The sequence below is a fragment of the Copadichromis virginalis genome, linkage group LG22 (genome assembly GCF_057382275.1).
Source record: "Copadichromis virginalis isolate Kocher_CV1m ecotype Utaka linkage group LG22, C_Virginalis_male_GT1.1, whole genome shotgun sequence".
Taxonomy (NCBI): domain Eukaryota; kingdom Metazoa; phylum Chordata; class Actinopteri; order Cichliformes; family Cichlidae; genus Copadichromis; species Copadichromis virginalis.
Genome location: NC_140638.1, coordinates 23066362 through 23092754, shown reverse-complemented (window position 1 = coordinate 23092754; position 26393 = coordinate 23066362). Strand labels below are relative to the sequence as shown.

At 40.1% G+C, this 26393-nt stretch overlaps 1 protein-coding gene across 12 annotated transcripts in view; it reads right to left on the bottom strand.

Annotated features, from left to right (window-relative positions):
• The window catches only part of adgrb2 (adhesion G protein-coupled receptor B2), a 266514-nt gene that overhangs the window by 141656 nt on the left and 98465 nt on the right, over nt 1–26393 (bottom strand). For 11 of the 12 annotated variants that reach the window (XM_085446299.1, XM_085446289.1, XM_085446294.1 and 8 more), the window contains one exon: nt 1768–1848. In XM_085446299.1, coding sequence (XP_085302425.1) covers nt 1768–1848 — 81 coding nt within the window. The remainder of the gene's footprint in view (nt 1–1767; nt 1849–26393) is intronic. The other variant, XM_085446292.1, reaches the window with a different exon arrangement.

Sequence of the window (26393 nt, the reverse complement as noted above, 5' to 3'; positions counted from 1 at the left end):
ACAAGACTGCACTTTATTATCTCACAGCTTAATTTGGTGCCTTCACACGGATGTACTGCTGAAGTCTCCAAATGCATTTTTATAGAGGCAGTATGAAATTTTCAGCCAATTTCCAAGTGGTCTTGGTAACCCCACGCCACCCCACTTTCTACAAAAAAAACCCTGCCTCCTCTGTAGGAGTGTCATGATTCTGGTGTCTCCTCAGGTTAAACAGAAAAGAGACGAGGAAGAGGTAGAAGATGATCTCAGCTCTGCAGCTCAAAGTTTATACTGCTATGTAAAAGTGGCACGTAATGCAAAAAGCCAACAAAAAAAGGAAAAGAAAAATGATTTCCATAAAGGGTAATTACAATAAATTCCTCGCTTTATAACGGAGTCCTAAAATGTCCCAACAAATGGAGCAGACAAAAACTATTACTGGAGATGTGTGACAATTTTCAAGTATATTTTCGCTTCCAGTTTTCACAGAAGCACCGCCAGCATTAAAAGATGTTTGCTTTATTGATTGCTGTTTAGCGGCTCTCGGATTCCTCTGCTCTTCTGTTTACCGTAAAAAAATGAAAAAAACAAACAAAAAAAACCCATCAAAATCTGCTTTTGGAAAGCAGTGACACCGGTGCAACATCACAACAAAAAAAGACAAACAAAATTGTAACCTATGCAATTAACAAGGAGTAAAAAAAGAAACTTTTGGGAATGTGTGACAGGTGATGAAAGTGACACGATGTAGCTTTTTTTCTTTACTTATTCACACTAAGAGTGTTATTGTAAATAAATCTTGACGGGATATTAATGAAGATGATGATCATGCTCCAGGAAAGTTTTTTTTAAAGGTGATTCAATTAATTAATGGAATTATGGTAACACGTATGATCTCACCGCTAAAGGCCTTTAAGTCTCAAAGCAATTCTGTGTGTGTGTGTTTGTGTGTGTACATATTCGACTCTGTGTTGTAAGCACCCATATGAGATTAGGTGTTTAGACTTGATGGAGTCTAATTTGGAGTTCTCCAGGCAGCTGTGGAGAGGGTCCCATTGTTCCACTGAGCTACGCCCTTGAAAGCGAAAACGAGGAGCCAAGTCCCTCCACTTCTCTCTTTGTAAATTGTTTATGAGCGCCGTGTCCTTTGATGGAGGCGTCATCACATGGCAAAGAAGGAAATCAAATTAATTGCATGTCCGTTAATCGCATTACATCTTCATTAACATGCTGTGAGTCAGGGCTTAAGCTCATCACAGATGCCTAGAGGACTAGAAGAATGGGGGAAGAAGCAAGGAAGGGGAGGGGTAGACAGGGTAGGATGAGGACAAGATAGACCCAGGGGTTTCCCTCCTATTAAGGGACTTCCTCCTCTACGCCATATATATGAATATGGAAATGCATGTGCATGCAACATGGAATATCTTGTATGTTTAAGGCCGATTCGTATTATATTATATATACATACATGCATGTGACATTCTCATGGTTAATAGATCAGTCTTTGATTAATTTACTCTTTTTTTTCCCAGTCCTTTCCATTTTTTCCAAGTTTCACACGCCGACTCAAAAATTTCACACTTTCACAAACTCACACAAGTGAATGATTAAAGGTGGCAGCTGCCCTAGGTTTGCTCACCGAAAAGGAAAAGGTACACCTTACATAATTATTCATAAAACTGTTTTATAGAAAACTGAGGATTTTCAGTGGGACATACAGCCTGTAAAGGTCAGGTTGTCTTCTTTCGTTCCAGGCTCTGGGCACCATTGCACACTCATAATACTCACCTGTTTGTGCCTGAAACACACCTGGCTGGTCAGCTGATCGTGGTCTTTGGGTCTTCACCTTCAGGTCGTCATCATACGGGTCTGAAAAAAATAACAGACATTTTTTTTTTCATTTTAATCTTAACTTCCTTTTGATTACATGGTACCGCTCAAAATATATGAGGGCTCCATGGGTTGCATGGGCAAATCAAACCTGAATTTAAAAGCTGTCGTAAATAAGCGCTCATCACCATCCACATTTCACTTTTATGTTCAGGAAAAGTAAAAAAAAAAATACAGGAAAGCTCAAGTACATCCAAAACACGACTCTGGCAAAATAAAAGTACAAACGCCTACATTTCCTTGGCTTAGTCCTTGTAGCAGGAAATTTAAAGAACATGACGAGACGTTTTAGCACACGCAGCGCGGTAACAGATAACAGACTGTCAAATCTAGTGTATAATCTCAGAAAATCAGGAGGAAGCAAATTTGAACTGGCTCATTAGAGGGGAACATTAGGAGGGGAAAACATGAAAAAAAGAAGAAGTATATCTTCTTTTGAACGCATGCTGATGGTTCAGCGCAGCAAACCAAGTAAATAAAAGTTCTGGCTTGGAGATGAGACTCCACACACACATATAAAATGCACCAGCGGGACTTGATCTATCAAATATGTGAACATCTCACATAAGCGGTGAGCATTTCTGGAAATGGCATTAAGTCGGTCTCTGAGAGTTAGTGAAATCACACAACATATCTAAGTCAGTTTCATCTCAGCTGGTAGAAACGTGGAGGCATGTGTACAGGCCGTTCTGTCTGGTTCAAATGGATTTGTAGGCTTAGTTTCACCAATGCAAGTCTTAATCAACTCCCTCGGCGGGGGGAAACAATCTTTTCTTTCACAGATCTTTTTTTTTCTCCATCTGGATTCTTCTTACCCAATGGGATCTTTTTTGCAGCAGCTGCATTTATGGAAAAGGAGCTGACACACGTGGCGTATCTAAGGTACATTATCTGCACGGAATGTGATTGTGTGTCTGCGTATTCGATTACAGAGAGCAAAAGTGAAATTTCCTCGCGTTAGCCTCCATCAAGCAGTTGACCCAAGGAAAAACAGAGACGTTGCATATCCTCCCTATCCGGCACACACGCACACACTCACACATGCAAGTGTGAATGCCTGGGAAGTGTGTTGAGGCTCTGCCATGATTGCACAAACGCCCATTGCTACCAGCCCTTTAATTTGGCCTTTTAGAGAATCAACTCTTTGGTGGGGGGGAAAAACTCTTTACCCGTTTGCTCGTTTTCTGCATTGTTCTCAACGTGATCATTTAACAAAAGACCTTTTTTTTAAATCAATGGAAAAAAAGTAATAATCCTGTTTACGTGCTGTCTGCGCTGTTGCAGGTTACAGCCGTGGGTAAAATAAATAACTGTTGTGCACATGTGTGGTCTGTTTGTTTACTTTTAAAAGAAACTAAAATGAGCAAATGGTGCACCAGGAAAGTATTTAATAAGACAATTAACAGATTTCATTTTCATCTAATTGAATCATTTCTTTAAAAACAAATCACATGTCAGCATTGCATCAGATTAGACAATCAAGCACAGAACGGAGATGCACATGCCAGCATGCCCAGGGATTTGAAGGAGTTTTCATTACGCAATCTTTCTCGGGTCAGCTCGTGGTACGGACGCCCACTTACTTAGCTGCAGGTTTTACAGTCATATTTTACACGGAAAATGTGAGACCTTGAGCGAGCGTATCGTGCTCCCAGAAATTTATGGCTTGCTTTGCCACAGTCCTGGGCTTTATTGACTGTACTCATCATTGACGCTACACTAAGATTAGTCATCCTCCTAAACAAGCAGCATTCATTAGCTGAAATATGGCGTCAAAAGGTAGCTTTTTCACTGCTCTTTTAGTTTTACTCTCAAGCTCAAGCTTGACTCATTGTTAGATTCCTTGAAACTGCAGCCTGGGAGACAAAAGATTCAGCAAGGGTTGAAGAAAATGTCTACACTACCTGACACCGTTGTTGGTAAGAAAGCACCCGTGGTTTCCGTATTATTTGCATCCAATTCAATTCAGTTTTGTTTACATAGTGACAAATGACAAAAACAGTCACCTCGTGGTGCTTTATATTGTAAGGTAAAGACTCTACAACATTAATTGGCCAAGTTAAACAAAGGGTGTTAAGAAGGTGTGTTTGTTAAGGCCACCCATCCCTATATGTTCTCATCCCACATTCATCAGTGACTTTAGGGTAGAAAATCTGAGTGAAGCTGAATGATCTATGATATTCTATAACAGGAAACAATCAAGTCATCTGCCTCGATGCATACCACTTTAACTGGACAGTCTAGATTTTTTTTAAATTGAACTTTAAGTATTTCAGAAAGTATGTAGAGTTAGTTTGAGCCCAATCCTGGTCCAGAGCAAATTAAGCCCAGTAAGTGCTCGAGGTCAGTGAAGCAGGACAGAAGAGTAAGGTCTCAAAATCTTTATCACCTTACTTGAGTGTATAGTTCTTTACAGAGACTGTACACTCAAGTTTGCTTCCCTCAATGCACAGATTTGTCTTCCTTTAGTTTGTCCACTTGTCTCTTTGGACATAGGTAGGGAAGTAAAATTTATTTATAGCACTTTTTATAGATAAAAATCACAAAGTGCTTGACAATGAAAAAAAATTATGTGACAGTTGGTTCATTCATGTAAGACACTGTTATGAAGATGTTGCAAGATGAGCATGTGGGAAAAAAAGTGTGTAGACAGTGTTGGGGAGTAGCAGAATATATGTACCGGTGTTACGTATTTAAAATAGAAAATATGAGTAACTTTATTCCGTTACAGTTAACGCTGGAATAGGTGATAATTAGAATACAGTTAATTTATTGAAATAAATGGATTACACTGCGGTCTTTTCCTTTTTCATATGTTAGGCTATCCCCTTTCAGATTTTGGTAATTCCACACATTGCCGGAAACCCAAGGAAACACACAATAAGAGGCTCTAACGTAAGCGTCCTGTTAATGTTGGTGGCATCAGTTACACAATGGACACGGAGCCAGCACAACAGAACCATCAGTCCACGGGCAGGAATGCATTTCTTACTTGGAAATTTCGACACCACTTTACATTTAAAGAAGAAAGGGATAGGTGAAATCTGACCGTGCAACGCAAACTCTGTTTGCCAGCAAACAAGCTGCTCTCAGCGTCAAAAGACTCCACCTTCAACCTAAAGAAACATCTGGAAGTAAGTTCTTTTTTAAAAACTAATGTTAGCCTACTGCAACTCCCTTGTTTCAGTTGTGGTAGCTACCTGGGTTATGTGCCACCTCAATATCTTTGATGTACTATTGTTGTGTGATTTATTACTATTACTGCATTACAACCTGCTGGCTGCAAATAATCATGTGCAGTTCTGAAAGCAGACAAAAAGAAACGTATAACTGAACTGAAAATAAATATGGCAACAACGAACTATGGAATTTTAATGAGACATGGCAAAGTTCAAGGAGTCACCGAGTTTGTGAACCAGTGAGTGAACAAGACAGTCATGGTGCGCTTCCACTGGGGTGCTGAAGTGTTGCTGTGCTTCCTAGCACTGGACACATGATGGACAAGCCATTAGAAAGTGATGATAGATGGTTGACAGTTGCTGTCCCTCTCCTTCTTCTTATGATTGGTGCATGCCGCTTGCGGGCTGTCTTCTCCCAGACTTCAAAACTAAATGAATATAGCGACTCGCTTACAAACTTTCTTCATCCATCTTCTTCTGCTTATCCAATTCTTATCCGGAGGTGGGTGGCTGTCCCAGCTGTCATGGGCCAAGAGGCAGAGTACACCCTGAAGAAATCACCAATCTGTTGTAGGGCTAACACATCAAGACAAACAACCATTCACGCTCAATTAGACTCACCAATTAATGAACCCCATGCATCTCTTTGGACTGTGGGAGGAAGCCTGAGAGCCCCTCATGCAAACTCCACATAGAAAGGCCCCCAGGCTGGAATTGATGCCAGGACCTTCTTGTTTTAAGGCAACATTGATAACCACCACACCAATGTGCTGCTCCAACCTTCCTTCATTATGAGAACTCTTAACACATGTGATGCAAGAAATAAGTTATGATTTTGCTGTACCTGTCTTTTGCATTGACAACAGATAGTTTTAGAGTTTTTCACAAGTTAACGGAGGTGTAGCGTAGTAGACCCAACACCCCTAGTTCCCTTGAAGCAGCCTACACTTCAGCTTCATGTAAATGAAGAACTGGCAAAATGTAACGTCGTGCAACCAGAATGCATTAGCATGTGCTACGTCCCTGGTCAAGAGGTAACCTACACACAAAATTACTCGGGACTTCCCACTCTTCACCACACCAAAGGAAGAGTCAACCAGGTCCAAGATACTGAACAGCAGTTTATCTGCACATAAACTCACACACACACAAATCAACACGAGGCCCGATTTGCGCCCAAACTGGCAAACTGGCGTTGTTTCATTGCACATACATTTCAAATGATCATGTTTTTTTTTCATCCTCCATGTTCTTCTCTAATTTTCAAATCTTCCAACTCCCACACCAGAGGTTCACAGTCTGTCTTTTTGCCTTACAGCCCCTCTCCCTCTGTCTGTGGCCTTTTTCTCTCTCGGTTCTATAACAAGATGAGAATTTAGAAGCATGTTAGAAGGATCGATGTGAGATGAGCTTTGGCCCCCCGCGAGATGAGCGGTGATCAAAACAATAAACAAAAACTTCCAAAGACCCTCCTACTCTTCCGTAACCAAAGTGAAAAGGCAAGCAAACGAGTCCTCTAACCTGAGCACCTAAGCACAAAAACATGAAAAATTATTCTCAATAAAAAGGGTTTTTACCGGTTACAAAGACTATTTTTTGCCAGCAGCTCACAGCTAACAGCACAAATATCGGATTTCACTCTCTCAACTCTCGGATTGAAGTTTGAATTCCCAATTATGCTACCTAAACAAAACTCCCCGTTCAAATACCAAACTATCTGCTGGCTCACTGATAGATAGGGAAGAGGGGAGGAGAGAAGGGTGAAGTGGAGTTCAAGAGGGTGTAAACAAATATTACACATGATCATGGATCATGACACATGGATGCCTACACATAGACGACAAACGAGAAGCGTGGAATTGACAGATCCGATGGGGTTGACCATTAAGCGGGGGCATCTCTCGCTCGTGACCACTGAGCCATTAGCGCTATATCGTTCTCATGACTGATTGGTGATATTGAACTTACTGCTTAGCACTGTATAAGCAGAAAAGGAGGGAATCAGCGGGTGAAGGACTCAGAAAGATTATAAACAGAATCAGGTGAACTGTGTCCAAAAAAAGACTTTTTTCCCCAACTGCTGAAGACCAGGGAGGACTATTTTTCTCTTTCTTGTTATTGCGCTCTCTCTTGCTCTCTCTATCTCGCTTCCTCTTCTCTCTCTCTCTCTCTCTCTACGTCAGGTCTGCAGCACACAAGAGGATTTAGATGGACACCAGTGCGGAGTCCACTGCAATAGAAAGGAGAAATCAATATAGATAAACCCCTGAGTACTGACCTTTACAAACCACACAATATTGTTTAATGTTCTGAACTGCACTTTAATGGACACGTCATTGCACACTTCATGAAATAGTCTTATTGTCTTTTATCCTTACATTTCCCCTAAACAATTTTAGCTGTCTCTTCATCGTCAGGGGAACCTGTTTCCCACGTATAGCCGGCAGTATCACTTGTAGTCATTAGTAGGGTCGATAATCCTCTGATTGGTTAGGAGCACAGGTTAAGACCTGATATTTTATTTGTAGCGTGGCTGTGCATTAATGTTGTCTGTGGAGCAAAAACACGGCAATGAACAAATCGCTAGTCGTATAGTTAAAATTTGTAAACAAATAGATAGATCAAATAATCACAGGTCATTAGCTCCTGCAGTTCCGGCCTGCTTTTAAAGCAAGCTGTTAGTCATTTCAGATTTTTTTCACATTTGGATGAGCTTTCTGATTTCTGTTGGGAGCAGGGATTATATATGCATTTATGTGTGGTAAAACTAAGCATGATACATGCTTAGTAGAGCTAACAGCACAGCTAGCACTGAAGCTTTTTTAGCATTGGCTTTGGACTGTGCGCTAACAAAGTGCTAATAAATTAATACAATTTCAATAAATTTCAATAAACATCTGTTATCATGTTTCTTTTTGCCAAACTTATGTCAATCAAACGTAAAATGCAGTTATGTATTTTTGGATGTGCAGAAGCAGAAAAGTTTCCCAGAAGTCTATGGTTTGCTGGTCATTTGAGGATAACCACTTTACTTGCTTGCCTAGTTGGAACCCAACTGCTAAGAAGAAGAGAAAACAAGTGGCTCTTGACCATTCTCATCTGCCTCTTTGCCCAAGGCTGCTATCTCATCTCAGCCTCAAAGTGCTAATAAAGTAGCATGTAGAACTTGAAATCCCATTCACATCCCTTGGTGGGCACCCATCAGCATAGAGACATTCTGGCTGCATCTGAAGGGAGACACGAGCGATATGACAGCAAAGACCATGCAGGCCAGGATGTGGCACGTACACACCCGGAGACACACGCGCACACACATCAGCACAACAGAAGTAAATATAGCTGATAAATAAGCGTCATGCAGTAAAGCAGTTTTGAGCCATACAAAGCAGCAGGCAGTGGTAGGGGATTGGGCCAGAGTCAGTTAGAGCCACAGGCTCCTTTGTCAGACTGAGCCGGGATTTAAGCCTGCTGGGAGGGCTGTGTGCATGTTCATGTTTGTGTGTGTGTGTGTGTGTGTGTGTGTGGCTGGGAGACTTATTGTAATATGGTAAAACAGCTGTGTTAACTAAGTGAAATGCACAAATAGTAGTGGCACAGAAATGTTTGCTGGTCGCTATCGTTGGCTCTTTTGTTGGGCCGTCTGACCAAACACACTCTCCTGCACACGTACAATCAAACAATCACAAAATCGCACACACACGCACACACACACACGCGCACACACAGAACTATTTCTCAGCCGTACATCAAATCTGAGCTTATAGCTCTCTGGTGCTGTCCATTTACTCCAGGGTCCATCTGGGAGAGCCCAAACTGATAGAAGCGCACCATAATGGACTTTTTATAAGCTACTGGACAGACAGACCCACTCCATCTCTCACTCTGTTACTTCTCCTCTCTCACCTCTTACTCTCTCAGCTAGCAGATATGAAGAGGGAAGCTGAATCTGGTTGGTGCAGGACACTGGCTGGCTGACTACGGGGGCACTCAAGGTCATTTCAAAATGGATTCAGCCCCACAGGCTGACTGTTTTTTTGGTTTCACACCTCCAAATGTATACCCACGTACACAAAAATCAACACGAGCCCCTGTGTAAGTCCAAACTGCCAAATTGGCGGTTTCACTGCACTTACATTCTCAATCTCAAATTGCCCATTTTGTTTTTCTTTCTCCATATCGTTCTCTTATTAGATAATTTTCAAATCTTCCAACTCCCACACCAGAGTGGCTTGGTCTGTCTTTTTGCCCTCCACCCCCTCTCCCTCTGTCTTCTACCATGGCCTTTTTCTCTCTCGGTTCCATAACAAGATGAGAATTTAGATGGATTTATAGTTGAGTAGACTCTGAGCGAAGCTGCAGAGCTGCAATCACACCGCAATCGATGAAGGGATGTCTCACACTGGACTGATGAATTACAGATAGTGGTTTAGCATGTTTACGCAGCTGCATCCGTACAGTGCATTTACAATAAGCCAGTGTAGCTGTGTTTGCCATCATGGCTGGAAGCATGTTAACAGGATCAATGTGCGATAAGCTTCAGCCCCTTGTGAGTTTGTTGCAAAGCCAGTGTTTCTGGACTTTGTCCTCTGCCTCTGCCTGACACATGATATGTAAAGTTACCACAGCCGCAAGGTGAAAACCTTGGGTCCACATTTAAACACATAGTGTCTGCTATCCCAGCAGTAAGAGGCACGCATGAAGGTTATATTTTACTTACTTAGATACAAGTGACATTGTTGTTGTCAAATTTGGTGCACTTTTTTTTGACTGTAGCTGTAGAGGACAGAATCACTCAGTTTTATCAGAAAATACACTTCCGTGAATTACTTAGCTTAGTTATTTAATCCCCCTCTTTTCTCAGGAAGCAGAAGGATCCTCTGGAGACAAAACAAACTTCGGACTTGCAAAAATTTAATTAAATTTAGACATCTAGATTAAACAGAAATGTTGCAAGTACATATAAATTATCCATTGTTATGTTTTTCTGCTTAAGAATTGAAAGCCTGCTGCAATAAAACCCATCCAAGTTTAACCCACCAGCCAATTTGCTACTGATGACTTTTATGGCTGAACAGAATGGACATTTACTTTGGTGGAAATGGATAAGCACATCACAGAATGCAGTTACTAAAGCTAAATGCAAACAGAAAGAAAAATCAAAAATCCACAAAATGATTCCATCCAGAGATGGAGTTGACCACTGATGCGTACGCTGACAAACGGCCCGCCATGTTCCTGCCAGCTTCCTCAGACTTCTGTGCTTCTGGGATCACAGACTATGCATCTCTCCCAAGTCGATGCAGCTGAAAGAAGGTGTGTACACGACTTCTGCCGCATGAAAAGAATAAAGCAAAATAAAATTTGGCCAGCGTGCGTGACGGGCTGCCAAGCTTATTCCACACTTCAGCATCAACACTGGTCCATAAAAACTGACAAATGCAAAGCACAGCTCTCATGCTTGATTTGCAGAGACTCACTTGTTAATGGAGCCTAACACTGGGGAATTAACTAGGGTTTATGTTGCATATATGGTTCCCACACCTAATGTACTGCATATTTACAAAAGAAATTGGGGTAATATCAAAATGTAATTATATCATAATTTGAATAAGTTTAATTCTAGTGGAATTATGCCCTTTGTTTGTTCCAGCTGTTTAAGTCAATAAATAACTGCAGGTTTATAGGATCGACAGGTGAACTGCCACACAAAGAGCTACAGTTTATATTTGTATTTATTTGCTACACAGATGCTATCCTCAGGCTGAATAGTCCTGAATTCCCTACAGCTGTCCAAGCCTTGCATGTTACTGTTAGCCCTGTATGGTATGAATTTGAATGTTTTTTGAGGAAAAAAATATAATCCACCAAACTTATTGAGAGCTTGGGGGGGCTTGTTGATATATTAATCAAAAATATATCATTTGGTTTGTTGCCTGAGGGAAACACCATGCACGAGAGGGATAGTAGAAGCCAGATTCAGCCACTGAAATCAAATATAGTTTTGCTGTCCACTTTTTTTTCTCCCTGTTCTTTCATCTTAACTTCAAAGTCATCATTTGAAGTGGTGGTTACTGCATCAGCATTGTGTGCATGGGTGTGACATCTCTCGTTAATATTTAAATTCAATGGTCCTTTATGGCAGTAAGGTTTAAATAAGAAATAATTATTGATACCAGTTGTTTCATATTAATCATAAAGTGCATTTTCAGAATTTTATGTGTGTTTAGGAAATTATTTATAAAAATAAGATTATAAATCTTATAAATAAGATTTGTGAGCAATAAGAACAGTAGATTTGGGCTGATAATTATAAATGAAATATGATTATGTTGTGGTAGTTTAGATTTAAATGCACAGCAGAACCTCTGGACAATTTAAAGTTTCAGATTATCCAAATAACACATACTGACAAGTTGGTGGCCTCTAAATGATTAAACTACAGTAAAGAAAGTGGCACTTGTAACAAATACCACAGAACATGTCCACATCCATGCTAGAAGCTTTGTGAGGCTGAATTTGGGCAAATCATTGCCTAGAGCTAAAGTAACATGGTAACAGTGACGATGCTTACAATCCTGTGACATATTAAACATTTTTACCTGGTTTAATATCAGTGTTTGCTGTTTGATGAAGTTTCAACAAATGAAAGTTTAAAATAGTATGCTGAATGGTTCCAATGGTCAAAAAGGTTGGAGTGGTTTTTATCGCTACTGTGTCCCCCCAAAAAAAGCTTTTAAACACATAAATCCAGGGGGGTAGTGAATAGTTGATAAAGTCTTCTGTCTCTCCAGCCTCATCTTCGTTTATTTGCATGTTATGCAATATATTAGATGACATAGGACTCAATCAACACTCCTTAAATATCAGTATTTAAGGTCTTTTTACATGTAAGTTTGTTTTACTCTTGCATGACATATACATGATACATTTGATAACCACTCTCTCTGCCTTCATCGTCTTTATTCCCTCTCTTTCGCTACAGTTGCCACGTATAGAATATCACCCTCAACACGCCCCCAAACCAAACTTGGCTTTTCACCGTGACGCGTTTCACAACAGCGTTATGTATGTACATGATGCAGCCACACGAAAAGATCGATTACTGCTCACATTTGCCTCTGCAGTGGGATGCTGTTACCATAGCAACCTCGTCATGCTGATGCTGTAAAAGAGGGGGGCCGTGCAGAACGGTGGAGGGAAGGAGGGAGGGGACGGAGGTGGATTATGAATTGGTGTCCACACTCTGTCGCCGGTCCTGTCTGAGAGGGAGAGAGAGCGAGTGGAGCCGGCGGACCGCTGTTCTCGGCTGCTGTGAAGGGCAGCTGCTGTGCTCTTTGTGCTAGAACCTTTGTGTTTCTTTCATTTTGATTCTTCTTTGCTGTTTCCTTCTGCTTTCTTGGTTTGTTTTTATGTCTTCTTCTTCTACATTTACTTTTATTTATGTATTCATTTATTTTTAGCTTTGTATTCAACTTTTCCCCACTACAGCATGTAAAGGTTTCACACATGAATGTTTACAGATTAAACTGCAATATATAGACACAACAACCAAATTCATAGCAGCTCTTTTGCCATGTGTTAACTAATCACAACTGCTGATGTTGGTCATACACACCTACACCTGTTCAACTGCTAATTAGCACAAATATCTAATCAACGAATGATATGGCAGCAAATCAGTGCATTTAGACATGGTCATGATGACCTGTTGACGTTTTAACTGACCATCAGAACGGGAGAGAAACGTGAAATAAGTCACTCTGAATGTGGCTGTTCTGAGTCTTTCAGAAACTGCTGATCTGCTGAGATTTCTTGCAGAACCATGTGTAAGATTTAAAGAGAAGGGTCTGAAAAAGAGAAAATATCCAGTGAGCAGCAGTTCTCTGAGTGAAGATGTCTTCTTAATGCCAGAGATCAGAGGAGAATGGCCAGATTAATTGGAACAGATAGAAAGACAACAGTAACTCACACAAACACTCTTTTCAAACAAGGTATGTAAAGAGCATCTTAAAACACATACCATATACAGTAGCACACCGGGGTGTCACTCTTGTCAGCTAAAAACAAGAAACTAAAGCTGCAATCCATATGGGCTTAACAAAATTGGATGACAGAAGATTGGACAAATGTTGCCTGGTCTAATGAGTTTCAATTTCTACTGCCACATTTGGAGAGTAGGGTCAGAACTTGGTGTAAACAACATTAAAGCATGAAAAGTCCTGTTGGTGTGAGCGATGTTTTCATGACACACTTTGGGCCACTTAGTATTAAATGAGCATTGTTTAGATGCCACGTCCTACCTGTTCATGTCCATCCTGTTATGACCACAGTGTAGCCATCCTCTGATGGCTGCTTTAGCAGGATAACACACCATGTCACACACCTCAGATCACTCGAAATTGGTTTCTTAACCATGACAATTAGCTCACTTTACTCAAATGACATCTTTGGGATAAGGTGGAACACGAGATTCACACATGGATGTGGAACTGAAAAAGCTGCAGCAACTGTGTGATGGTGCCATGTGAACATGAACAAAAATCTTTCTAGAACTTTGTTATTATTTGCCATGAAGGCAGCTCTGAAGGCCAAAATAAGCATAATGAACAAAAGTATGTTCATTCATGCAAGGCATCGTTTCCTCTTTGCAGTAATTAACAATGAAAAGGCTGGCTTTGTTCCCTGAAAAAAGGAAAAACAGCTACTTAGGGGGGAAAAAAGCCAGATCTTTACTTTAGATGCCAAATCTACATATCCAGGAACAAAACGTGGAAGCCAAATCAACCCAGGGCAAACCCTAGCAGGTGGATTTCATGACTCATAAGAGAGCACAATGAGAACAGTCTCAAATAGCTAGACTTTAGTTCTCCACTTTCCTTTCCTTTGTGAGAAGAGGCAGAAAAAATGATACACCTGCCCTCAGTCTCCTCTCCAGAGTATACAAACACTCACACACCACTCACTTCTGCTCTGTCAACTACCTTTCATCAGTGGGAAGGGTCAGCACAGCAGGACAGAGGGGAAATCATGTGGGCCTCTTATGCTCATTGCATGTGGACATGCAACAGAAGCATGACTACACACAAGCATGCGCACATTCAGACATGCTTAGTTTGGCTCAGCTGTTCCCCCAATCTACAAGACATTTTTCCTCATTCCACTTTTGACATGACAACATCATGGCAGCACGGGAGGTCAATAAATAACTAAATAAATAACTAAAACCACTTTGCTCTTTGCAAACTCAACTCCTTTATTCTGTTGGATAAGTGTGTAGATTATACACACTTACAGTTTGCTCCAGCTGATTTTGGACTTTCATTTAGACATAACAGCTCTTTGCTTGCCCGCTATCGGGCTCATTAGAATAAGTGCTAATGTGTGTTACTTCTCTCAATATATGTGATTTTCTAGGAAAGCTATGTATTTAGAACAATACGCTAGACAAATGAATATGATTCCCTGAACCCATTCAAACTAACAGGCACAAAAATGATTCCACATTCATACAATGATTATTTGTGCATAATGAAAAGTTACTTTTATAGTTTCAGATCATAAAATCAGATAGTTGGAATATGGAGACTTCAGTAATGTGCAGTTCAGCTCTTCATATCAGCATTAGGAATTTGTAATGGTAAGGTAAATCTCCATCAAGTGACCGCTGGGAGCCCTCACAAGGTGTCTCTGTGATAAAAATGTGTGTTTTGTGTTTTTTAGCAGATGATGAGCTTTACTGAGGCACTGGGGTTACGCTTACATTAGGTGATGAGTGTTAACTGCTTTATTTGTGCATTAGCATCACTGTAAGGCTTTTGTAACTTGTAATTGGTTTCCTGAATGTTACAGCTGTAATTTTTTAAAATTTTTTACATTGTCACAAATGTGAAATCAGCACCATATGAATATTCTTTAAAGGGTCAAGCCTTACTGTATGGCACGTTAATTGACACTAATATCACTTGCTTCAAACAAGTGACAGTTACATTGCTTGATGAGTCTCTCATCTCATCTAATGTTTTTTTAGCTATAGACAGCTGTCTCTTATCAGATGTACAAGCCTTATCTGCGGAGCTTAAATGGATCACATTATATCCCTTTAAAATTTAGTTGTGATTTGCATTGTGATTGCATGTGCATTTCAGTGGGATTAAATCTGCTTTGTGACCATGCTTGTTAAATCTAGGCTTAAAGATTGATTTATAGTCAAGAATTGAAAGCCTGTTGTTTGATTTATACTGGTGCCCTGATGTGTCTCAATCTCTTTGTTACCACAAGTCAAACTGAACAGATCATGCTGGACTTTGAGCTAAAAAGGACTGACTTACTACAGTACTGTGCAAAAATCTTGAACCAACCAGCATGTAATAATAATAAATAATAATACAATTTATTTGTAAGCACCTTTCAGAACACTCAAGGACACTGTACACAGTAGAATAATAAAAGCAACATAAAAGCAAGCAGTTTACACAATCATAAAAGCATAGACATAAAACAAAGTTAAAATAGCAGAGTGGAGAGGTTATGTGGGATAAGCTATTTTGAACAAGTGAGTTTTGAGTTGGGACTTAAAGAGAGAGAATATTTCTTAAATCAGGAGGTAGGAGGAATGTAATTGTATTTTGCTAGGAAAGTATTAAATAGGTTCAGCTATTTATTTAAACATGTACAAACATACATGGAAATATAGAATATATCAGCCGAAAGTAGAGTTTTTATAATTTAATAATTAAAAAGAGCCTGAAGTCTCTAAGGGAAGATTTCTTATAAGTTTTCTTTCTTGTAAGCCTAGATTTCACAGTTTCTTTAAGTAGTCTTCAGGAATAGTTATCCAGGGTTCCTGAAGGACATTCAAAGCTTTTCATTGGATGTTGGCTGCCTTTTGTTCTTCTTTCTGTTAAGATGATCCCACACTGCTTCAGTAATGTTGAGGTTCGGGCTCTGGGGAGGCCATTCCATGACCGATAGTGCTCCGTTGTCTGTTTTACTGCACTAGCAGTGTGTTTTTGGTCTCTGTTATGCTTAAAATGAACCCATGACAATCAAACACTTTCCAGATCATATTGCATGGTGAATCAACGTCTGATGGTAGCACATGTGTTGAGATTTCCATCACTTTTGAAAGGACACTAATGTCTGAAATGCAGTCCCAAACCATGAAAGAGCCTCCATCGTTTTTTATAGATGATTATAGACGCTCACTGCGTCTTTGTACACATGATAAATATTAGAACCAAATATTTTAAGACTGGATTCATATCTCGATAACACCACTCTAACTCTTCTTGACAGCCACCCTTCCACTTGAGATTGAAAAGCAACATGCGTGTTGGGGTCTACATGACCCTAGTACATACTTACCGTCCTTACAGGGTACGCGTTAGACTATTGCATAGATTATACATTTCTACAAGACAAGCTTATTAAAACTATCTAAGACTTCACTTTGCTGTAATTCCATTCTCTGAAAGACATTTTTCTTACTTACTGTGCACTTTGGTCTACTTTGCATTATCAAATATCTGGCGGGTAAGGTCGAAGATGTACAGTAATGTGAAACATAAATCACAGAGGTCCTCGTTCACAATTATTCTTATTTCTTTGGCAGAGGGTATTATTATCTTGCATTAACATATTTGACTCCGACTCTGTTGACTGCCAACTTTTCCCCGCGGTGTAGTACTTTGAATAATCCCTGTAACTGCAGAGGATAGCGTTCTAAAAACGCAATTGTAACTTTGAACCGGTAGAAACATTATAGATGGAAAAAGAAAAGAAAGGTTTGCGATGGCAGATAACCCTGACACAAACAAGAAGGAGAAATACAGGTGATAGGCAAGAAGAGCTACAGTAGCTACAATATACTACCTGAAAACCTGGTGGTATGAATTTACTTCCTTTATTTGCTTCCTTCCATCTTTTGTTATCTTATGATCTCCTTAGAGTAAAGCACAAAAATTCCTGCCACAACTGAAAAGCCATACTACTTCCATCATCCCCATAATCCCTCTTTCCACCTTTCTGTGTCCTGTACTGCTATTATCAGCCTCTCTCTCACTCCCCCTTCTGGAATGTGACTCTTGGGAAAGGAAAAAAAAAAGGAAAGACTAGTCAACGGCCTTGACCTAAAGCAAAATGGTTCTTCATATCCTTTGTGTGCAGTAGTCCACATGCAGCATACACATACACACACACATAAACAGACATATATGTCCTGCACTGAGAACAATGTTCCTCTTAACAGGGCTCAAGGACGGCCAAGGCCTCATAAGATCACGAGATGAGGTGTCTCGGCCCATTCTTTCCTTCTCTCGCTGCGCAACAAAGTGTTCCAGGCAATTTATTCCAAGGAGAGAAAAAGGTGTTGTGCAGAATGAGCGCCCGGATAAATAGCTGAGAGCACTCAGGCCACAAGGCTAATCGAGAGAGCGGAGCAGTCACACAGCATGAAGGAGCCCTGTGCTAAAGAGTTAATCTCAGCTGTGGAAATCGACAGGGCTAATCTGAGTTGTGTGTTGTTGTTTTTTTGTCCCAAGTAGAAATGCTGCATAATGCATACTAGACACTGGGTTGGAATTATAACTCAGTGCTAAGCTAAACGAATATGCCATGAATCATCAAAATAAGGCTCTGTCCTAGATTCCTTCATGAGCATGTGTGGGTGTGCGTGTCTCAAGTGGCGTGAAGCATTTATTCTTTGCAAAACAATTATTAGATTTTAATTTTTCTTTCATTTTCTTTCATTTCATTTTCACGTTTAATGGGGTTTTTTTGGTCGTAAAGTCTTTTTTTTTTATTACAATGTATCCCCCTCAAAAAAATAAAAATGTGTGTGTGAGAAAGTAGCTGCACTCTAAATCCCACAGAGAATCAAGGATCTAGTGTGGGGAAGTGGTTGGCTCTTCTGCCATTTTGAACCTATTATTTAGGTTAACTGGTTTATATAGGGTCAAGCTCCTTCTAATAAAGGTGCAGTAAACTGGTTAGAATGTGAAATAACACAGAGCATCTTCTAAGACTTAGATGTGGTGGATCAAAAGCTGCTGAAGTGAAGATTGAGCTACAAAGACACCCTGGAGTTTGGAGAACAAGGGTAAGGCAAGAAAATAAAATCAAACTTGACTTCTTCTTACCAGTGCAGTCTCCTAGTAGATACACCTGTAGTATAAATCTGAAAAGTTGAGGTAGAGGTCACTGAGACCTGTGAGATGCACCTGTGATATCAATTAAAACATCCTAGGCAGAGATGGGCAGTAACGCGTTACTGTAATCTGATTACTTTTTTCAAGTAACGAGTAAAGTAAGGGATTACTATTGCAAAAACGGTAATTAGATTACAGTTACTTTCCCGTAGGAACGCTGCGTTACTGCGTTACTAAAACCATGATTTTTTGCGAGAATGTCTCATGACAGTGACGTAAGCGAGTGCAACGTTCATGACAACAGCTGTGTGCAGATCAACAATGGATCACATATCGATTGTGGGAGAGAGTATGAGCGTGCAGCGTTTAAAGCGTGGAAGTACTGACCTTACTTTGAGTTTGATTCCATAAAAAGTGACAAAAACATTAGCGTCCATCGTGCGTGGGAAGAAAACTTCTTTTTACAGCGAAAAAAAACGCTAAACTTCCGAGCAAGCACCGGGAGTGCGCTACGACTTAATGGGAAATTCACAGAGAAACTCGCGGATTCTTCAACTGACCGCGGCACACCTGCACCAGGGTAAACCTCCGCCTACCCCAGTCCTGCTTTACAGGTGAAAATAGAGCAACAGGACCGCTGAGTCTTTGACTTTATTTATTTCCTGCTGTGTTTTAATTGCATTTATTTGAAAGAGTGAGTGTAAACACAAAAAATATTTTATTTTATGTGCTGGAATGTGTAGAAAATAGGTTTAAATGTTAAACTAATTTATTCAAGTCAGAGAATGTTGCATATAATTAAATTTTTGCTTGATGCATAAAGTTAAAAGATTAAAACTGATAAAACAAGTTAAAAAAAGAGACTTTTCCATTTGATTACATTTTGTATGATGGATTATGTAGAAAAAGTAGAATTGGGCTGAAAGATCTATCGCTTTATCACCTCTTCAGGTTGTAAATCGTGTTTTTTAAAAGTAACTAAGTAACTAAGTAATTAATTACTTTTGAAAATAAGTAATCAGTAAAGTAACGGGATTACTTTTTTGTGGAAGTAATCAGTAATTAGTTACTGATTACTTTTTTCAAGTAACTTGACCAACACTGATCCTAGGTGGAATTTTTTATTATGTTTGCCATTTTTTTGGGGTTTTTTTTCTTTATAAAACTTGACTTCTGAGCTTGACCTTGAGTTCCAGGTCACTGGTATTCTAACTCACGCAATATTTTAGTAGATGCACCTATGTTATGAATTTCAAAATCCTAGGCGACCTCCTTGAGTTATCCCAAAGTTACAATTCTTGATCCACTTGTTCAAACAAGTGGATGGTCTCAGACACACTGAAAGGACACAAGTACTGGGTCACCTGTATGTCATACCTACAGGTGCCGGCAGTGGAAACCTGTGCTGTGAAGCCCTGGGCGCATAGTTTTTGAGCTGATGCTGATGCCAGAGGAGGTTTGAAACAGTTAATGAGTCTAAGGAGTATCGGTGACTTCAACACGACCTCACTCTGTAACTTCATGGTGTGGTTCTTAAATCGTTCCACTTTGCAATAACACCACTTAAAGCTGACTGGAGGGAAGGACTTTCACAAACTGACTTGATGCAATGGTGGCAGCAACTTCAAGAATTTGAGGTTAGTCCTGCTTCTTCATTATTCCATCCACTTTGTGCAATGTGCCAGCAAAACAGCCACATAGCATGATGCTACCACCACCATGCTTTAATTGATACAGTGTTCTTACATTTGAAAGCTTCTTTGTCTCATCATCGTGTTCATGAATATAAAACTGTTCTCCAGAAGGCATTTGGCTTGTGCACATGGGCAGCAGCAAATTTCAGTTGAGTTTGAAGGTGTTTATTTTCGAGCTTCTTGGTGAGGACCCTCTCAATGTATCCAAATTGGGCAACGTACTAACCCCAAGTTACCCTCTGATGCATGTAGAAAAGGCATAGAAAAAAGTGCTTGTCTGAATGGATGTGAATGAGGCATGTTGTATAAAGCGCTTTGGGTGCTCGGGTAGAGTAGAAAAGAACTATATTATAATGAGTCAATTTACCATAAATGCAGGTACTGTCATACTTGTATATTTAATATTCATTATAACATTAAGGATATTTAAGACAATGAAAATACTTCATGTATTTTTAATGCTTTAGTAGGGGAAGACATTTGTAGCATATTGAGGCCCACAAGTTTAAATAGTTGGTGATCCTTTTATGGTAAGACCTCCTTATAGCCGCATCATTACATCGGAATAAATGGAATCCACTGCTGCCATTACAGAGGATCAACCTTTCCCCTTCTCTCATTTTTAAAATAGAAAAAAACTGTCAGCTGTCACTCCTGTCCCTTCAAGGCATAAATGTACCAGTGATTTTAGTCACTATCAGTCATTCTTGCACCTTCTTGCTATATACTGTACTCCTTCTTACCGTCATAGGTTTTTCACTTTCATGAGTCTTTGCCCCTGCCAGTTCCTCTGACCTACTCCTTGCCATCCATTCCCCATCACCTCTCAATTACACTCTTCTTCTCCTGCCACCCTTCCAGCAGAATGAAAGTGGAAATGTTAGGTGCAACTGAATAAAGTCATTACTTCCTCTTCTCAGTCCTTGTTTCATGCACCTATGCCCTCCCCTTGAAGAGAAGAGATTAGACTTTAAGTTTGGTGCGTGGCAAAATTAAAGGCTTGATTTCACTGGGCTACATCAAAGTGCAGAGTGCATCAAATAATATCACAGGGAATTGCAAAACTGTCCAATTTAGCAGGCGTTTTCAGACAAATCAAAGCATATGCATGAGGTCCGATGCTCTTTCAAGTCTAAACAAAAACACTTTCATAGAATCAGTGCAAGAAAGTCTTGAAACAAGAAATATAATCTTTGAAAAAATATTTAGCTGCAAAGTATTTCTACACATTTTACTTTGCTTTAAAAGCCACATATAGGCAAATCTTTAGTATAAATACAATGAGTAACAAAACAATGACCAACATTGTATCAGCAAAATGCTAAATGTTGTCCATTTTTAAGCCACAGTAGTACTCTGAGCTAATATCTAACATCTAATATCTGATATAATTTCAGTGTGTGTTTGTGGGTGCCATCTAATCCTAAGTGAACAACCTGTCAAATATATCTTTTAATGATGTTTGAAAGGTAGGTGGAAACTTCCTGAATTTGCCATCATCACATTGCATCATTTCATGCAAATTTACTCTGCCACCACAAGTAAATATTGCTCTGCCCACCTCATTACATCGCATCCTCCTACATTCTTTTTCTTTTTACTCACGATTGACATGTGCATGCATGTGTGGCTGTGTCTGTTTGTGCGTGTGTGTGTGTACTTCATGTGCTTGTTTCAATAGACTGGCAAAAGATGGATGAAGAATAAATGTAAAAGCAAAATGCATCAACTGCACAAAAAGACCTGCTTTGGTGTTTTAAAATGCTGACATTGATTAACTTTCAGGTATAGTTCTTCTTTGAAAGCTAACAAATCTCTCCCATTCACAATTATTACCTGTAATGTTTACAGCGTTTCTGATGTAGCTCTGTTACAGCGTTCCTCTCTATTAACTGTTGTTTGGTATCCATAAATCTTTCCCCAGAATTTCCTCTGTCAGCTAAATGCTATGCTGATTAATCACTTGATTACTTCTAGCCAATATTCATTGGATTAACCTTGCCATTTGCCTCCGGCTTCCCAGAGAACAATAATCTTGGGGGAAGAGGGTCATGACCGAGAGACTGGTTCTGTGGGAGGCTCTGCCATGGAAGGTCAGGCATCTTTGCGTCATCTTGGAGAAATCACAGACACACACAGCTGAGGGACAAAGAACACTGAGCTCCTTCTTTCACAACAGAAAAAGACACAGCAGTACAATCCTTTGAGAGCATGTTGAAGCTGGGAAGAAAGCACACCATAACTAGGAGTCCCAGGCTTCTACCTTTCTACCTTTAAAACCCGCCACCAGCCAAATGGCTTTTAGCTAAGCTTTAGCTTCAGCCAAGTGGAAGCTAAATTGGCTAGTCATTCATATGTAAATTAGGTTGTTATCTGGGAATTCTGGAGGGAGGGGAGTGTGGGTGTGTGGATGAGGGGGTGGGGGAGCTGCTAAAAGCTGTGCACTTCCTTTTGTGTTTCATCTTGATGCATTCTCAATCATCCAGGGAAATAAATCTCCAAAAGTCACCAACTTGGAGTGTTTCAGTTTGCCATCTTAGGGAGAAATCAACACACATGGGTGTATGTCCTTTGTTGCTGAGATTTATTGATAAAAACAGTACAAAAAACCAACCATTTGTACACATATTTACAAATAATAATAAAAAGTGAGTGAGTACATTTCAACATTTTCAGCAATCACTCACAATCCTGGCACTGCCATGGTATCTGTAGTCTGCATTTACCACATGTGTATCTGTAGCAGTGAACACATCGCACAGTGGCATGATTGTTCTTGCATTTGTGTTTGACCTGACACATGGCTCTTTTTCCAGGACTAGGTGTGGAGGGTTGTGTCCGAAGCAACTGTTCTTTTCTTGCCTTCTTCTCAGCTACATGAGAGTGAGCCAACTCTCTTGCAAGCTCCACCACATTTACATATGAATGACTAGCCAATCCACTAGTGGATTGAGGAATTTCCCTGCGAATCTTGTTGACTGTGCCGAGGATGGTGGTTTTCAGTCTAAGAAGTTTTTGCGCAAGTGAAAGCGATGTGAAAAAATTGTCCGTGGTAACATTTCTGCCCTTGTCTAGGAATGGTTCCATCAGCCTCATTACTACATTTTCAGAAAGTCTCTCCCCACTGGGACGATTGGGGTCCTTGCCAAGATATGGGAAGACATTGCAAATGTACTTGGATTTTAGGTCGCAAGCCACCCAAAACTTGATCCCAAACTTGTCAGGTTTACTTGCAATATACTGCAGGAAACAGCACCGAGTCTTTGATGGGAAAAGCTGTTCATCAACGGTGATATGTAGACCAGGGTTGTAGCACGTGATGCAGTTGGTGACCAATGATCCCCACACACTGGAAATTGCAGCGAACTTATCAGTCTTTGCTCGATTTGCTCCATTGTGGCATCAAGCAGACCACTGGTATAATGTTGAAATGTACTCACTCACTTTTTATTATTATTTGTAAATATGTGTACAAATGGTTGGTTTTTTGTACTGTTTTTATCAATAAATCTCAGCAACAAAGGACATACACCCATGTGTGTTGATTTCTCCCTAAGATGGCAAACTGAAACACTCCAAGTTGGTGACTTTTGGAGATTTATTTCCCTGGATGATTGAGAATGCATCAAAATGAAACACAAAAGGAAGTGCACAGCTTTTAGCAGCTCCCCCACGCCCTCAATCACACACCCCCACTCCCCTCCCTCCAGAATTCCCAGATAACAACCTAATTTACATATGAATGACTAGCCAATTTAGCTTCCACTTGGCTGAAGCTAAAGCTTAGCTAAAAGCCATTTGGCTGCTCTCCGGGTTTTAAAGGTAGAAAAAGCCAAATGGCAGTCCGTGGTGATGTAAGTGTTAAAAACTGAAGAAAAAACAAAAAGAATCACGACACTGGCCAGGTTTTTTTTTCCTTTTTCTTTTTTAGTTTTATGACCCTCTTTAAACCTGAAGTGTTTCAGTAAAAAGAGAAAATGATGCAACAGATATATCAGCAAGCCTGTGTTTTGGTACATCAAGACACACTTTTCAGTCACTCGTTTCTTCTGAAGATCCACTTGGCCTGGTTGAGTGCCGGTACACCTAGAGACACTTGACGATGACTGCTGTCATACGTCTCACTGAACTGACCACCACAGCTTCACAAACAGTACTGGGGATCACAAACACACAATGAAAACCACACTCACACATGAGTAAAAGTATGTAATGAAAGTCTCAGCTCTATCTGTGACCCCTCAGGAGAAGAATGTCAAACATGAGGCTCGGGGGTGAGAATCGGCCTGTCAAAGATTCCCCACTGAACAATGTGAAGGAGGACATGAATTTGAGATGTATAACTGTATTTTCCTAAGTCTTATGACATTTCCTACTGATAAGAACCTCCCCCAAGATAATTCATACAAAACCAAAGTAAATCAGTAATACATAAAGAAAAAAATTACAGAAAAATCCTGTTTTATCTCTTTTTTCCACTGATTTTTACAGTTGGCTCACAGGCTCAAGAGACAAGCTTTTTTGGAATATTACACTTCTTTTTTTCAATTCAAGCCCAAAGCAGCATTTATTTTTATCATGTGGAAAAACTGAGATGTAATATTTAAATTGCACTTTTTTTTGCTGTTGAAGGTAACTAAACTTATAGCAAACTTGTGTGGCTATGTGTGCATAGATGACTTAAGTGAAAATGAGAGAAAATGAGATTCCACAAAGTACAAGATAGAAAACATGAAAAACAAAAAGGCAATTGAAGAACAGGTGGGGAAAAAAGAAATTGGGTGGATGGGAGTGTGTACTTAACTGATATTACGTAGTGATTAAACACTTTGGAGGTGGAGAATGTAGAGAGCTCAAATAGCTGCACTTAAGTACTTGAAATGGTGAATGTACTTAAATGACGCTTGAAAAGGCAAAATAAAAATGTGCAGCGAGGTGTAATTAACATAGTTGACTAAGTGCAACTGAGAGTTTTTTCTTTTAAAGTTTTAGCAATTGAAATGCAGTGTTGCAGGATCAACATCAACTTAAAAAAAAACAACCTTAGAGTTTTCATGTGTCAGCCCTTTAGTTCATTAGAACCGTCACTGCTGTAACAACCCTTTAAGCCACGAGGTTCAAAGGGATCAGGGCAGCTGTCCTAGCAAGCTATTACAAAGCAGCATCCACCTCCATTGCATCAAACCCAACAGCTGTCTGCGTGCAAGTGCCTCTTTCTTTTTTTTCTTCATCGGCACTTGCTGCTGTGCGCTCACGATTGTGTGAGCCTGCATCAGTGTGCGTGAATGTGCCCGGGGAGAGGGTAATGAGGACCACTGGGGCTAGTTTAAACAACCAGGGTTCACTAGCGGAGAAGTGAGCTGGAGCTCCAGTGCTCCCTGGAGCACAGAAAAAACCAGAGCAGCTTCCCATTCTTATAATCTCCAGCGCACGTTACATCAGGACTCAGCCAGATGGGTAAAACCGTTCACCCTCGACCCCGAACTCTTGCAGGACTGGCACTTCCAGAAATTCAAGGAAAGGAGTTTAGCCATGTGGTTTTGACTAGTGGAAGCTCCACTAACTTTCCAGTGCCACACTGTGTCCTGTGGAGCTACATAAGGCTTCTCTGCTTTAGCATGTTGCAGGGTACACAAGCCATTTGCAAAGAATAAAGTAAAAGCATGTTCAATCAGCACAAAAGTTTAAAATATACTTAAAAAAAAAAGATCTATTCTTTAATAACAGCTAATATTTTGGAATTTAATCAATTCATAACTGTCATGGCATTTTTCCTAGGTAAAAATGAATTATTTTTTATGTGGCAATGCTTTCCCAAGGGGATGTTTAGATATGTCCAGCATCCTAAAACCTCCCAGTGACACTTCAAATTGTCTCCATGCCACCTTTATGAAAATGAGAGGTGTATCTGTAAAACCATTATCGTGTTTACTGGTTGGTTGTTTGATCCCTGGACCCTCTGGTCTGTATGGCAAAGTATCCTAGGGCCAGGTACTGAACCCTAAGCTGTTCCTGATGCATTCATCTTAGTGTGAATGTGTGTGAGAGTTAGATAGACATAGAAAAACAGAGCTTGTGGCTCTGAATGGGTGATTGAGGCACGTTGTCTAAAGTGCTTTGAGTGCTCAACCAGAGTAGAAAAGATCTATGAACAAACCAATCTATTTACTGTGTGAGATGGTTTTACCAGCTGAGAGAGTTTTTTTATAGCAGCCCAGGATTATTATTTTTTGCATCCTGTCCAAACAGCATCCTCTCTGTGTGACGTGTTAGTCTCGCAAACGTAATCTGACATCTGAGCAAAGCCAAAACAATTTTAGATTCCAGCTGAGATCATGGCATTTTTTACCTCTGCAACTTTTCTTTGCAACAACAACATGGTTTTATGTAACGTGAACATTAAAAGTCTTTATTGAACATCTACCGCAACAGCTAACACTTTCTGGCCTCAGGTGCAGTACAGCTATAACAAACAAGAGGCACGAGACTCACGTTAACTTTAAACC